The sequence below is a fragment of the Halichondria panicea genome, chromosome 12 (assembly GCF_963675165.1).
Source record: "Halichondria panicea chromosome 12, odHalPani1.1, whole genome shotgun sequence".
NCBI classification, from domain to species: domain Eukaryota; kingdom Metazoa; phylum Porifera; class Demospongiae; order Suberitida; family Halichondriidae; genus Halichondria; species Halichondria panicea.
The window spans coordinates 2132005-2147799 of NC_087388.1; the positions used below are offsets into that span (position 1 = coordinate 2132005).

Below are 15795 nucleotides of genomic sequence, written 5' to 3' on the forward strand. Positions count from 1 at the left end.
CAGTAGATCTACACTAAACAGTAGATTATAGCCTAGCTTCATATTTTGTATAGATCTAGATCTAGTATACTTACACATTTATATTATTTATACTGGATCTAGAGTCTAGCTGGCTTGGAGAATGATTACACATGCTTTTTCTTACATAAATAGATCTATCGAATTTTCATTTCTCTTCACAAAGTACAGGAAAACCGAATTGGTGCTTAGATCTATAGATGTGGTTTAAAGATTTCATTTGACAGCCGTCATACTGAATATTAGTCATACCAGCCAGCAAGATGGCTCAAGACATGCTGCATGGTTGGAGGCCACAAACCTTGTAAACTTTGCTCCACTGGAATTTGACAGACTTTACTTTTGGCATTATATTGTGCCCAGTGTATATATTAGATTAGAATCTGCTTTTGTTGATACATTTAATTTAATTTCTGTGTTGAGTGAATGATAGTCACTATTCATGAAATTCCAATGAATATGGATTCACTTGCATGACCTTTTAACTGCAGTGCACGTTCTCAGAAATTAGTCTAATGTGTAAGACAAGTCTGACAGAGACTGCTTAAACTTGGAGTGGCACAGGTCATATCACTCCAGCTCAAAAATCTGTTTGCTAAACTATTATAGGTGAGATCACAAAATACTAGAACTGTATCTACATGTAGAGTCTAGCTATAATATCTCCTAACTTGATAATAGTACAAGACATTTCAATGTGTAATGTGTGATTTTAGCATGCCTTTTTAATAGGTTTAATGGACCATACACAAAGAATAAGCGGCCGCAGAGCGAGAATGGAAAGACCCTCTTCGAACTATTTCACACGAGAAGACATTGAGGAGTTATCTCAAGCTGACAATCAGACAGTTACTAGGATAATCACTCAAAATGAGAATGGATTTTTGAATGCCTTCAAGCACGACAAGTTCTTGAAATCACCAAAAGTTTTGAAACAATTATTGACAGTTGTTCACAAGCTATCCATGTCCAGTGACACCCAGACTGCTTTACGTGTACTAGTTCAACTATTCGGCTACAGTAGTGAACATGCACTTTTTCTTGTGCAGTTGCAACTGCTTATCAGTGGAATGACTTTTGAAATGAGACAATTGATCAGAGAAGAAAATTTTCAATCGCTGTTTCACCTTACCGAAGTGGGTAAGTTTTGCTTTGAGAAAATTCCAAAAACTGTACAGAACACATTTCCGATTCCCCATATCAAAGCAGCAATTGACAGCCTCAGGAAACATTGCAAGGACAGCGATATTGAACGGGTCACTCTGGAAGATATTGAACAGAATTTACTTGAACTCCAAATCCAGCATATGAGCTTCAAAGAAGAGCAAGTTAGGCCAAAACCCAAACCAATTCGGCAAATTGAAGATGTTAATCTTGAGCCACCAGAAGATTTTGCCACACTCTCTATTTTGCCTGTCCCTAATGAAATCAACCAGTTTGCCATGAGGCCGTATCTCCGGCCAAATATCATCAAGGGAGAGTATCGCAGCTGGGAACATTATCTCGACGTCCAGTTCAGACTTCTTCGTGAAGACTTCGTTGGTCCTCTTCGAGAAGGAATTGCGGATTATCTTCACAATCCAACAAAAAAAGGAGGTGATGTCCGTGTGTATCGCAATGTGAGAATTCAGCAGCCAGTGTGTGTTACCATGGGAATCGGTTTTGAAGTTTGCTTTGACATACAAGCACTCCGTAGAATTAATTGGGAGTATACCAAACGACTTATCAATGGATCTCTCTTGTGCCTTTCAACAGATGAATTTCAAACAATAGCTTTTGCTTCAGTAGCACAACGAGAAGCAGAGCAGCTTGAGAAAGGTATTGTCACCGTGAAATTTGAAGGCTCTGTCAATGGCTTGGAGCTCAACCCTCAAACCGAGTACACAATGGTCGAGTCTGTAGCTTACTTTGAAGCTTATCGTCACGTTTTAGAAAAGCTTCAAGCAGTTAGTGAAAAGCATGAGATCGATGTGATGCCTTTCCGGAGTTACATAGTCAACTGCTCATTTGACAACATCCCGCTTCCACGATATCTCAATCATTTCAACCACACCATATTTGATTTGCAGGAAATCATCGAAATTAAAAATAAGCTCGCAAGCTCAAAAGTTGATCTCACTAACGCATCTTCTTGGCCTGACGCAAATGAGACTGACCTTGACCCCTCGCAGTTGAGAGCAGTTCAAGCAGCTCTCACTCAAGAGATCTCCGTCATTCAAGGTCCCCCGGGTACCGGCAAAACATATGTGGGGATGAAAATTGTCAAAGCTTTCTTGGCAAACAGAAAAGTGTGGGATCCATTGAAGACCACACCTATTTTAGTTGTATGCTATACGAATCATGCACTTGATCAGTTTCTTGAAGGAATCAGAAGCAACGAAATCGATGGCAAACCTCCGAATGTGACAAGAATTGGAGGACGCTGCAAAAGTGATGTTCTTAGGGAATGCATCTTGAAAGAGAAAGTTTGGAGAGCGAAAACAGACAAAGCGATACCAGAAAGAGAATTCAAAAAATTTAAAGGAGCAGAGAGTAATATGAAGGAACAGGAAAATATCATAGTAGAAGATCTGGAAAAAATTCGTCTGTCAACTCATAAAATCTTACAGGTTGACAGCTTGCAGTTTGTTATTTCAGCAAGTCATCGTAACCAGCTTAACGTTAATGACACAAATACAATCGATCTTTGGTTGGCCTTATCTGATATATATGAAGACCCAGATGATTTGCAGAACATTCCTGAAAAGCAGGAACAATTTCCCAAATTTCTTCAGCAAAAAGGTACCTCTGAAGACAAAGACACAGAGGTCCAGATGGTTCTAGATGATCGAATAATTGAAGAGAACGAAGTCGTGTCCAAGGATCCAAAAGAAGAAGAGTGGCAGCTCGAGAAAGTGGCAAGTAAGAAGAAGCACAATAGCGACTGGCATATGGTTCAAATGCCCGAAAAGAAAAAAAAGAAGCTGATATACAAGCAACTTAATCATGGGCTGCAACCGATGACTGCTGATGAAGCTGCTAGTATCTCAAATTTATGGAGCTTAGACCGGACACAGCGATGTAGGTTGTATCTTTATTGGAGAGACAGACACATTACCCATGCTAGACAGCAGCTGGAAGATCACTCAACGAAATACAGATCTGCTTGTGAAGAGTTTAAATTGAGAAAACAAGACATGGATATGACAATTGTCCAAGTTTCAGATGTAGTTGGTATGACTACTACAGGAGCAGCCAAACACAATCACATTATTAAGTCAATTCGACCAAAGATATTAGTTATCGAAGAAGCTGCTGAGATTTTTGAGCCTCACATTTTCACTTCTCTGTCTCCAACAGTCCAACAGCTGGTTTTAATTGGTGACCATCAACAGCTACGGCCAAAGCCAACTTACTACGAGCTTGAAAAGAAATACAACTTTAATGTCTCACTGTTTGAGCGGTTGGCAATGAACGGTTGTCCTGTACAAACACTAAGTATTCAGCATCGAATGAGACCTGAGATTGCCAGTTTGATTACTCCAGCCATATATAAAAAACTAGACAACCATGAATCAGTGTACAACTATGGTCACATCAAAGGAATTGGTAAAAACCTCTTCTTCATCACCCATACTCAGCCAGAACTAGCCGGAGCAGACGACAAACGAAGTCACTCAAATCCTCACGAGGCAAAGTACCTAGGAGCTCTCTGTGACTATCTGCTGAAACAAGGCTACAAGCCAGATGAAATCACCATCTTGACTCTCTACCGAGGGCAATTGCTTGAGATTAAGAATGTTCTTAAACTCAGACAAATCAATGGTGTGCGAACAGCTGTTGTTGACGACTTCCAGGGAGAAGAAAACAGAATCATTCTGCTCTCCCTTGTGAGGAGCAACAGAGAACAAAGAATTGGATTTGTGGGAATTGAGAACCGTATTTGCGTTGCTTTGTCGAGAGCCAAAATGAGCTTGTTCATTATTGGAAATGTACAAATGCTTCGCGACAAGGTTGAAACTGTATGGCCTAAAGTAATAGAAAATCTCAAAGAAATGGACTGTATTGGTGAAGCTCTCCCATTACATTGCCACATTCACCAAGACCAGAAGGTGAACGCCCGAGTGGATAAAGATTTTCTTAAATGCCCGGAGGGTGGATGCCAGAAAAAATGTGACGCTCGTTTGCCCTGTGGTCATGTCTGCCGCCAACTTTGCCACCCCTGTGATATAGAGCATCGTGAGTACAAGTGCTTAGTAAATTGCCGAAAACAACTACCTTGTGGTCACATATGTAAACAAAAGTGTTGTGAGTGCTCAACCAGCTGCCGACCTTGCAAGGAAGAAGTAACAAAAGTTCTACCAGTGTGTGGACACTTAGAGAAGTGCACATGCTCTGATAACCCACTATTCTTACGATGCTCAAAGATTTGTGGACAAACATTAGCATGCAGTCATCTGTGCCAAGAAAAATGCTCTCAGCGTTGCACTTCTAAATGTACTGTAAAGGTAGACAAGGAGCTATCTTGTGGGCACACTGTCCAAGATTCCTGCTATCTCAAAGAAGAGCTAGTAGAGTGCTCCGTGCCTTGCGGTGCTTTGTTAGATTGTGAACATCTATGTACTGGAACCTGCTACACTTGCAAAATGGGACGTCTTCACATTGGCTGTAAGTCCAAATGCAATCGTACCCTGACATGTGGTCACCTCTGTGACTTTCCTTGCACACCAAGCTGCCCTCCATGCTCCAAGCCATGTGCCAACTTTTGCACCCACAGCCGTTGCCCTAAGAAGTGCTTTGAACCATGTACTCCCTGCATGGAGCCTTGTGACTGGTCCTGTCCTCATTTTACCTGCACTCAGCCATGCGGAATGCCTTGTAATCGACCTCCTTGCGATCAGCCATGTCCAAAGCGCCTGGAGAAATGCAAACACAGGTGCATTGGTCTTTGCGGAGAAATGTGCCCGAAACTATGCCGTATCTGTAATAAAGAAGAGGTCACTGACATAATTTTTGGACCCGAGGATGAGGAAAATGCTAGATTCATTATTTTGCCCGATTGCAATCACATCATTGTTGTTGAAATGCTTGATAAATGGATGTCAACTGACAACAGTGATCCTACAGGAGAGTCCCAAGAAATCACTCTCAAAGTATGCCCAAGGTGCAAGACTCCATTGAGACACTGTTTCCGGTATGGTAATGACATTAAGAGCAAACTAGCTGATGTGGAAGCTATAAAGAAGAAGCAGATGAGTACAATTGGCTCCATTGACCTACCATCTGAATTAGCAAATTTGAAACATGCTCTCAAAACCACTAGCGCAATGAATCGCTTTGTTATTGTTCCAGAGCTGCGCACAATCGAAATGATGATCAAAGAAGATTTTAATGCGGAAAGAAAAAGCACTTCTCTTTCAGCCCTTTTCCCTCACATTGTGAAAGCAAAGCTTTCTTTTCTTCAACAAATTGTTTTGACACATGAAGTTTTAAAACCAATGAAAGCAAGAAGGTATTATGCTGCATTATCCTATCAACCCAGGATGGACGAAATTAGGAGAGATCTTAACCAACTTAAACAGTTTGTGATGCAAGAATTTCTGTCACAGCAACAACTTTTTGATGCTGAAGCTGAAATGAGGCGTCTTTTTCTCTTAGCGAAAGCAACTGAGCTTCAAGTAAAAATAATTTCTAAGCGTGCTAAAGTTGCGAAAGAGGATGATGATTACATCACTCAAACTGTTAAAGACCTCGAAGAAAGTAGCTGGAAATGTAAAAAAGTCACTGAAGAAAAGGAAGTAAGTTTTGTCAAAAGAACAAATTCTTTTCGTGAAAAGTATAACCTTGATGGCCTCTCAGATATTGAAAGACTGGAAATAGTCAAGGCTATTGGTTTATCTAAAGTCCATTGGCGCAAGTGTCTAACTGGTCACTATTATGCGATTGGTGAATTTTGGGAAACCATAGAAATAGGGAAGTGTCCCGAGTGTAAAGCAGTTATCGGAGGAGCAAGTCACGCCTTAGCAGCTGGCAATGTACATGCACCGGAAATGGACAGCTCAAGATCCAACGACAGACTATAATGATTTTTTCATTGCCAATAGATAGTTGTGTGACAGCTATTCTACTTGTACTACATGATTGTATTAGAGTCATCGTATACTATAAGTCTATTATATCTATATTAATTCGCGTTTGCATAGTTATTAGTGTGATAAAAAATACAAGTCCTATACATGTGTAGGTACATTCAAATATCGTTCCTGTCTTACTGTACAAGTGCATGATATGAATGAACTCAATGAGCTGTAAGTGAGGTAACAATAGCGAGAATGTGGCTTTATAAGTACTGTGTATATAACACAGGAATTAATGGATGCACATGCATGACTAGCCTCGATTCAAGGCCGCTGTAAAGCGGACTTGAGTCGAGGCTAATGCATGACATGCAAAAGGGTGATGCCCGCATGAGCGATGCAGTGACTGAGACAATAATATTAATTATTGAATGCATAATTATGATGACACTGTAAGTATACATTATGTATAATCTACGAGTCAGGACTTTGAGAAATTCCGATGGCAATAATATAATTCGGTAAAATGTAGCCTGTGTAATGATGCATATAATTATGTATGTAGATAATTATGTTGTACTGCCCATTCTTTACCAATAGGTCATGCACATGGTAATCTTGAGTGGCAGATATCCAGGGGACTTTCGTAAGTCTCATAAATCAGCTGCCCTTCTTTTGGGAAGACCTTCCTGAGAGGTGCGAATTCATGAGTCTAGGGAGTTTCAGTGATTTCAAATGAAACCTCCTGTTCGGTTAATATCTAAGTGATCTGATCAGCAACTTAGTCAACTAACTGAGCAGTAACATGCAGCTACCTAAAATTATAAAAATTAAATTATAGCGTGAAATTTTCGAGGGGCTTAATTTTCGCTGTTTTTGTGAGTTAGGAATCCTCCACGAAATTAGATCCACAAAAATTAATGAATTAATGCTATAGCTAACGGAAGACACAGCGTCATTTGATTTGATCAAGTAACGCGAATTTTATTCAACAAAATGCTTTTAGAGGCCAGGAAATTTAAGTTCCTCGAAAAATTTGCGCTATACAGTATTTCAGTGAAACCCCTTTCCTATATTTACTGGATCACCACTGTTTGAAGATGAGAATGAATAATATCTTGGTGAATGGATTTCCTTGAAATAGGTTCTAGATCTGAATGATAAACATTTTGATGAATCCGGCTTATTCCTTGAAACAGTAGTTCTAACTAAGTGATCTAAGTGATAAAGTTATTCTGCTGATGGTCAGTTCAGTCTCAGCCTCAGGTGAATTCCATGAAATTCCAATGAGGTGTTTTTTCAGCCCAAATTCATAGTATTATAGATCTAATTGACCATGAATATCATTTACTCTGAAGTAGTGAAGTTCTTGGAATGGTAATCTCCCTTATAGTAGCTACTTCCTATAAAAAGTGTCTTGCTAGATGTAAATACTCATTGAGTTTTCACAGTCTTTAGCAGTATAATCTAGAATCTGGAGCAAACAATTGGAAAGTGAGCAAAGATATCATCATTGGTCCAATCTGAGCAATGTATTAAAGCAAGCTATCTAGATCTATGTTAAATTTCTTTCTATGATTATAAGAACTACGATATATATCCATTCATCACTAAAACTCTGTATATAGAAGCGATATGGATGATGATTTCATGTGGCGAGGAAATCCGCTGGAAGCAAGGCCAATACTTCTGGATCATCAAGTAGGTGCTCAGCATGGTCGGCCAGCTGGTAGGAGACAGGCTGCATTCGGACGCAGGCCACAGAGAGCAGGACTACAGGGTAAGCAGTAAGGTCACTATTTGGCAGTAGGGTGGTTGATTCAGTAAGTTCCTGAGGCGCATGGGCGGCCACGGGTTATAGTAGTCCGCTGGCCATAGTCTGTGTGAGTGTGTGTGTGTGTGTGCGTGCTTGTATGTGTGATTCCGAGTCTGCTCACTTGGATGCTATGGCGCAACGTTTACAGTATGCATGGACATTAGCCTCCCAGAACAATTTATTAGTATAACAGTGGAAGATTGTTGATGTTAAAGCTTACCTTGCACATTGGCTATATATACAATATTATATTTGTGACCTCCAACAAAATGTTAGCTGCTGGGAGGAAGGTAGCTAAACGCGGCTTTATTTCAAGGCACGCATTAGCATTGCTCATGTGCACTATGGGGAGCTCTATTTGGTTTCATGAAAAGAGACTCTATAGGCTTCTTTTGTTGACTCTATGCTATTAAACTTATGAGTTTAGCCTTGCATGCACTAAAGCGCTAGCTTTTTGTTAGCTATAAGAGTCAGAAAAAAGCTGCAAAGCTTTCCTGCTTTTTTTCTGTAATACTAAAGGTGTACATAGAGGCATTTTACTCCCGTAAAAGTTACAGTAATGTAGCTCCGTGTCATGTTCTCAATTTATATCTAGCTAGCTATGGCATGCAACGCGTTGTCTTGTTTGAAGCAAGATGGCCTCACTCTCATGGCAGAACAGGCCCAGGCTCTCAAGCTCCTGTTTGAGGGAAGGGACGTGTTTATCTGGTTCCCAACGGGGTATGGCAAGTCTCTCTGCTATATCAGTTGCTACCCTTTTTAATGGACTACAAGCTAGGTAGGACCAAGGCTCCTCCTGTTGACAAAAGTGTTGTTCTTGTTAATTGTCTCTCCCCTTGTATCTCTCATCATGAGACTCATGATTGACCAGGTCAGGAGTCTAAACAATAGAAGTGTTTCTGCTGCCATCCTCAGTAGCAATAAAGGAATCGACAAAGATTTGGTTGCCACTGCCAAAGAAGTGTCTTCTGGGAAGTATTTCCTGCTGTATACTGCCCCAGAGGCTGTTGTTGAAGACCACTGTTGGAGGATTCATTTTTTGTACCACAGAGTCAATTTATTAAAAAACCATGCCCAGATCACGCCCAAATACAATCAATACCAGGCCTAGTAGGCGACCTAGCGTTCAATTGGAGGCGGATCGGCCTGGGGTCGAGGCTAGTCTGAGGTAGGCCCTGGCAAATTATGCCAGCATAATTTGGGGCATAAATAGGTTAGGTCATTATGCTGGCATAATTGGGGCATAATAGGGTTAAAATTTTGAATTTGGTCAGTTTGGTGCAAATGCAACGTTCCTCTGCTGCTGCTGAATGTGTTTTTTCTCTTTTAAATAACAAGAGTTGTTACTACTGCTGAAAAAAGATTATTTATAACGTCAATGTGGGGCATAATGGGTTCTTTCAACGAGCATAATAGGCTGAATTTGGGGCACTGCTCAAAAGCATAAACATTGCACAAGGAGCTGACTCAGCAACAGCGCTATGCACTAGCTAGTTGACCTATGCACTTTAATTAGTCTAGCTAGCTAGCTAGCTAGCCTAGATCCTTTATACTCTTAGTAGCTATACCTGGCTGTTGTCTAACATCTCGGATCAGGTGTCATATACGGCACCGGATGTAATTTTGAAGGGGGAGGGGTTCGGGTTAGCTAATAGGCAGAAAAAGGAGCATAATTTGCCAGGGCCTAGTCTGAGGTTACAACAATTTTGCCACCAACCTTGTTACTTATGCATCTGCATGTAGACTCACTGACTTAAGAGATGTTGGATCAGGTGTCATGTACGGCACCGGATGTGGACACGCCCTAATTTTTGTTATTTTCCCTAAATTTGCCTATTATTCTATATTTCCAAAATGCTACATATTATTCTTCAAGATTAATTAGCGCAGGGCTATAGTTATGGCAGCCAGGTGAGCAGATCGACTCAGAATACACAGACAAGACATGCAGACAGACTAATATAACCTGTCACTGCAGTGTGGCCAGTGGCGGATCTAGGATTCTTGAAAAGGGGATTCCAGCACCCTCATTTTGGCCATGCCCATGTAATGACACACAAATAGTACCCTTAAAAAAAGATGATCGCTTTTTCGGAAACCGTCAACATGCATCGTTAGCCTTTCAGTCACTAAAACTGTAGAAAAAAGTGTGCAAGCTGCGCTGTGCTAATGCCTCTCGCCATGTTTTGCTTTTGCTTTAATAAAGCATGTTATAGAAAAGGTAATTATAGTTTGCTTTGTATAATGTTACGTTATTATTGTTGATGACAATGAACACACAGTCATTATATAGGAGAGGAGCTTAATGGCAACAGAAGCCTAATCTGATGGGTTGCAACTGCATTGATGACGTTATCAATTTATAATGATATTCATAGTAATGGATAATGATAATACTGCTCACATCCGCTTATAATTTACTGGAGTCTCTGACGGGAAACTACAGTCTCATTTGGAGTGGCCTTATGTAGATCTAGAAGTTTACATTTCCTGTCAATGAATAATTATACAAAAGGGGCTTGAAGTACCAGAGAAATAGTTGTGTATCTAGTAGCATTGTAGTTAGTGATTCGTGGCTTACCAGAACCTCTCATGAAAAGAGAAAAAAAAATTGCACAGCACATGTCAGGGCCGGATCCAGGGGGTGGTTTTGAGGGGCTGAAGCCCCCCCTTTTGAAAAAACTACTATGTATTGCTAATTGCTAGTCTGAGGTTAGCCTCAGTCCCAGGCCGTTTTTTTTTAATAGAACGAAGTTGAAAAATACGGCCTGGTATTGATTGTATCTGGGCGTGGCAGGAACCGGAAACTAAAGCAGAGATTCTTCACATTTTGTTCAGCTTTGCAGCTTTTATCTTAATCTTGCAGCTCCAATAGTTAGTGCTCTAGTGTAGAGCTAACTAGAATAGCAATTAACTTTCTATTAGCAGTTTTTGCTATCTCAAGAGAAGGAAACCTTCAATGTGAGTTTTTTATGTAGACTAGCCGGAGCAAAGCTTAACGTTGCTTGAGGCTTGTAGAAACTCTTGGTTTCAGAGTCTTTTTCGTGTTAATATAGCCTAGCTTGCTTAGCATCATTCTAAATCAGTTATACGCTATAAATTATATCAGTAACAGCAAGATTATCAAAAAATGCATTTTAAGTCCTTAAAGCTCCCCTCAAGCATGAAATCTCATAAGAAAGAGAAAGTAATCCTGTAGAAAGATCTGGAGGACAAGTTTATGTTATTGCATCCGTTTATTTTCCAGTTGTTGGAAATTATTTTCTTGAATAATAGCCAAAAATTGATTGAATTAGCTCAGCCATAATGCTGTGTTTGTACCTGGGAAATTAATTATTGTCTCAACTAAGCTCATGTGTACTAAGGTCCTATTATGCTCAAACACTGTATTCATAGAATTTCCATTTATCTATTATTAAATCGTGCAATTTTCTGCGATTCAGCTCAGGATTCAGCCATTTTGTAATTGTGACGGACAATCCAGTAATATTAATACAAAATTTGTTTTGGTTTATTAGTAGATCTTGATCCTGACCTGTGCTTATGAAAATTATAGACACGTCCAACTATACTGAGAAAATCCGCTTATCATGTTTATTATGCTTGAAAAAATCAGCCTATTATGTTAGCATAATTCTTGATGTTGTGTGAACGTTACGAACTTTCGAGGTTCTGCACTTTAGTGCTCTAGACTAGTTGGCTGCTAGCTATAGGTTTCAATGAATACTACTGATTTTCACATAATTTGTACAACACTCTGGTTCTGAGACATTATAATCGCCAAGGGTTTAACACTTTAGTGGCTCTAGTTTCTGTTTATGATTCATAGTAGAGCCATTTGGTACAGACTGTATAATCAGTTTTAATTTAATTGCAGCTAACTATGGTGGTAGCCAAAGGGGACAGCAAGAAGAAAGGCGTGCATTTGCAGGAGTTCGAGGACGACGAGGCGGCTATGGAGGGCAGCCAAGAGGATTTGGAGGATTTGGAGGCGGCTATGGAGGGCAGCCAAGAGGATTTGCAGGAGTTGGAGGCGATGACTATGGAGAAGTACATGGATTTCCAGAAAATCGAGGAAGATTTCACTCAGCTACAGATGATGACACAGACAGTCAAACCAGTGAGCCACGCAGACCCCATGCTAGAAAGGTCACAGATTTCAAAACCAAAAAGAAAGCTATACCTAAACACTTTCTTACGAGTGAAAAAATTGCTGAATTAGCTACTATTGGAGATACTGATGACCTACTAACACTGATAAGCCAAAATGAGGTTGGGTTTTTAAAAGCATTTCAGTGCCGAAATTTTTTGAAAAACAAAATTACGCTGAAGCATTTGGTCAAACTCTTGTTCGATTTAGTTGAGTCGGAGGAAATAAGTGCTACCTCACGTGTGATGTGTGAGATATTAGACCCGACAAGCGAATATGCAGCATTTTTTTTCAGTGTACAAGAAATCTTTCAGAATATTTCGACAGAACAAAAACGGCATATAAGAATTGAAAATATCGAAGCATTCTCCCAGTTTGTTAGAATTGCCAAATTTTGCATTGAGAAAATCCCAAACAACACAGTGCAAGTTTTTCAACTTCCACTACTGATTTATCATGCAGGGAGGGCGAAGACGAGCATACTTGATGACGAAAAAGCTTTGCTAGCTACGATTGAGACTGATCTCCAACAGCTTCAAGCATCCTTTGATAGATTCGAAAGAGAGAAAGTAAAACCAAAGCCAAAGCCAGTGAGACGCTCGAGGCAAATGATAGACGCTGAAAGAGATCCTCCAGAGCCGTTCACAGACCTTTCCATTTTGCCTATTGCCAATGAAATTTCTTGTGAAGCAAAGCCATTTCTACGTCCTAATATAACTCACAAGAGTTACAATGACTGGGGCCATTATATTGATATCCAGTTTCGCTTGCTTAGAGAAGACTTCGTCAGACCACTTCGTAAGGGCATTGATGACCACTTAGTTGGTAAATCTTCTGGAGGTGATGTACGTGTGTACACAAAAGTTAGAATCATGCAACCTGTCTCCCTTAGCTCCGGATTGGGTTTTGATATCTCCTTTGAATGCCAGTCTTTTCGAAAGCTCAACTGGAATTACACTAAGAGGCTCATTAATGGATCTTTGCTGTGTATCTCGGCTGACAAATTTGTCACGATTGCATTCGCAACAGTTGCTGAAAGGAAGGTAGAATCACTACAAAAAGGCATTGTAACTGTCAAGTTCGAGGGTTCTGTCGGTGGTTTTCAACTCAATCCTGATACTGAGTACACAATAGTCGAATCTGTTGCCTATTTTGAAGCATACCGACATATCTTAGGAAGGCTGCAAGAAGTTGTTAACGCTCATGAAATCGAAGCAATGCCATTCAAGCAGTACATTGTGGAGTGCTCATTCAATGACATTCCATTGCCCCTATACACACGATTCCAACAACGTTGCATATTCAACCTGCAAGAAGTAATTAAATTTAAACGGACTCACCGTTTTCCCACTGCAGTAGACCTCACTGACCTATCTACCTGGCCAAAAGCTGGCGATACTGATCTTGATCGATCTCAGATGAAAGCCATGAAGGCAGCAATGACACAAGACCTGTCAGTTATCCAGGGTCCTCCTGGTACTGGTAAGACGTACATTGGGTTGAAGATCGTTCAAAGCCTCCTAGCAAATCGAAAAGTATGGGACCCTTACAGCAAATCCCCTATTCTTGTTGTATGCTATACCAACCATGCTCTTGACCAATTTCTTGAAGGCATACGGCAGCATCTAGTTGATGGTAAACCACCGAATCTGACAAGAATTGGAGGTCGATGCAAGAGTGAAATTCTTGCAGATTGCACTCTATACGAGAAAGTCAACAGAGCGAGAGAAGCACGCTCCATTCCAAGAGAGATACACAAAGAATTTGCTGCTGCAAGAACGGAAATGATGACCTTCAAGAAAGAAATAGAAAAACTTATGGATGAAACTCATTCTGCAAAAGTATCTCTTCTAACAATACAGGTGTTGTCCCAGTACATGTCCAGACATCATTGTCAGCAAATTACACATGATTTTGGTGCAAAAAAGCCCATTGAAGCATGGCTCGGTCTCCGATACTCTGGAACACAGCAAGCACACTCCCCTGCAGCTCAACCACCACACACATTCAAGCATAACGCAGACTTATCTCTTGACAGTGATGAAGATAGCGACAACGAAGTTCAAATAATACTCCATGATCGATTAGAGCAGCTGGAGAAGGTATACCGGCCACAACAGGGAGATTTGTTTTCTCCATTTGACATGGCTGAGCTAGAGGAGGAAATTGATCCTGAAGGATGGCAGACAGCCCAAATGGACAAGAAAAAACGGCATAATATGATTCGTAAGCAGTTATCTCGAGGGCTAGTGCCGTTGAAACAAGAAGATGTGCACAGTATACGAAATCTCCAGCCTCAGGAAAAATGGAGATTATACATTTACTGGAGAGATAGACACACCGAGCACTTATTACGAAAATTGCAAGAACTCTCTACCGACTATGAAAGAGCTTGTAAAGAATTCCAAGAGAAAAAGCAGCAGAGAGATGATTTTGTTGTTGCAGGCTCAGATGTAGTAGGTATGACTACCACTGGTGCGGCCAAACACAATCACATCATCAAGGCGATAAAACCAAAGATTGTGATTTTTGAGGAAGCTGCTGAAATCTTCGAACCTCATATCTTCACTTCTATATCATCCAGTGTTCAGCAGCTCATTCTAATCGGTGATCACAAGCAACTACGCCCCAAACCAACATGCTACGAACTTGAAACTAGGTACAACTTCAATGTGTCATTGTTTGAGCGCTTGGCAATGAACGGTTGTCCTGTACAAACACTAAGTATTCAGCATCGAATGAGACCTGAGATTGCCAGTTTGATAACTCCAGCCATATATGAAGAACTGCACAATCATGAATCCGTCGAGAGATATGATAGCATCAAAGGTGTTGGTAAAGATTTGTTTTTCGTTCATCACAATTTTGCTGAAACGTCAGATGATGTTGACAGAAAGAGCCATTCAAATCCTCATGAAGCAAAATTTTTGACGGCTCTATGTGACTATTTGATCAAACAAGGGTATGATCAATCTGAGATAACAATGCTAACACTGTACAGTGGACAAGTAATTGAAATTAAAAAGAATCTCAAGCTGAGAAAAATTACTGGTGTGCGAACGGTGGTAGTTGATGACTTTCAAGGGGAAGAAAATGAAATCATTCTACTGTCTCTTGTGAGAAGCAACAGTGAAAAAAATATCGGTTTTGTTGGTATCAAAAACAGGGTGTGTGTGGCCTTATCCCGAGCCAAGAAAGGCATGTTTATTAGTGGAAATGCCCTCATGCTGATTGGTAGAGAAACAATGGACAAAGATGATAAAGATGATCCTATCTGGCCACAAGTTCTTGGACAGCTTAAACAATGTGATGGTATAGGTGAATCTTTACCACTTCAGTGTCAGATTCACAAAGATCAAGCAGTGAAAGTAAAGAAAGCAGAAGACTTTGCCAAATGCCCTGAAGGTGGATGCCAAAAGTTATGCAACACTCGACTAGACTGCGGGCATGCTTGCAAACGACTCTGCCATCCTTGTGATCGAGAGCATAAAAACTACAAATGCATCGAAAAAACTAAAAAGAAACTGCCTAGATGTAGTCACTATGAGTTGGTATCATGCTCCGCTGACATTAAGAAAGTAAAATGCTCTGCAACTTGTGAAAAAATGTTACCTTGTGGACATCGGTGTGCAGAGAAATGTTTAAATCCTTGCACAATTAAATGCAAGCACCCTGTTGAGAAGAAACTCTCGTGTGGGCACACTGTTCAAGCCGATTGCTATGTCAAGCCTGAATTGGTGGTGTGCTCTGTACCC

At 40.4% G+C, this 15795-nt stretch overlaps 2 protein-coding genes across 2 annotated transcripts in view; both read left to right on the forward strand.

The window, feature by feature from the left end:
- The first annotated feature begins 513 nt into the window (after positions 1–513).
- Positions 514–6195, forward strand: LOC135345021 (NFX1-type zinc finger-containing protein 1-like). Its single transcript, XM_064542338.1, has 2 exons — positions 514–627; positions 751–6195. Exon 2 carries the CDS (start codon positions 756–758, stop codon positions 6078–6080), a length of 5325 nt encoding a protein of 1774 aa, XP_064398408.1. The 5' UTR covers positions 514–627; positions 751–755; the 3' UTR covers positions 6081–6195.
- Positions 6196–7473: 1278 nt separating this feature from the next.
- Positions 7474–15795, forward strand: part of LOC135345022 (NFX1-type zinc finger-containing protein 1-like) — a gene marked incomplete in the record, with an annotated part of 10065 nt that continues 1743 nt past the window's right edge. The window contains 3 exon segments of the mRNA XM_064542339.1: positions 7474–7568; positions 7703–7854; positions 11768–15791. Of these exon segments, the coding sequence (XP_064398409.1) occupies positions 7710–7854; positions 11768–15791 (4169 nt within the window).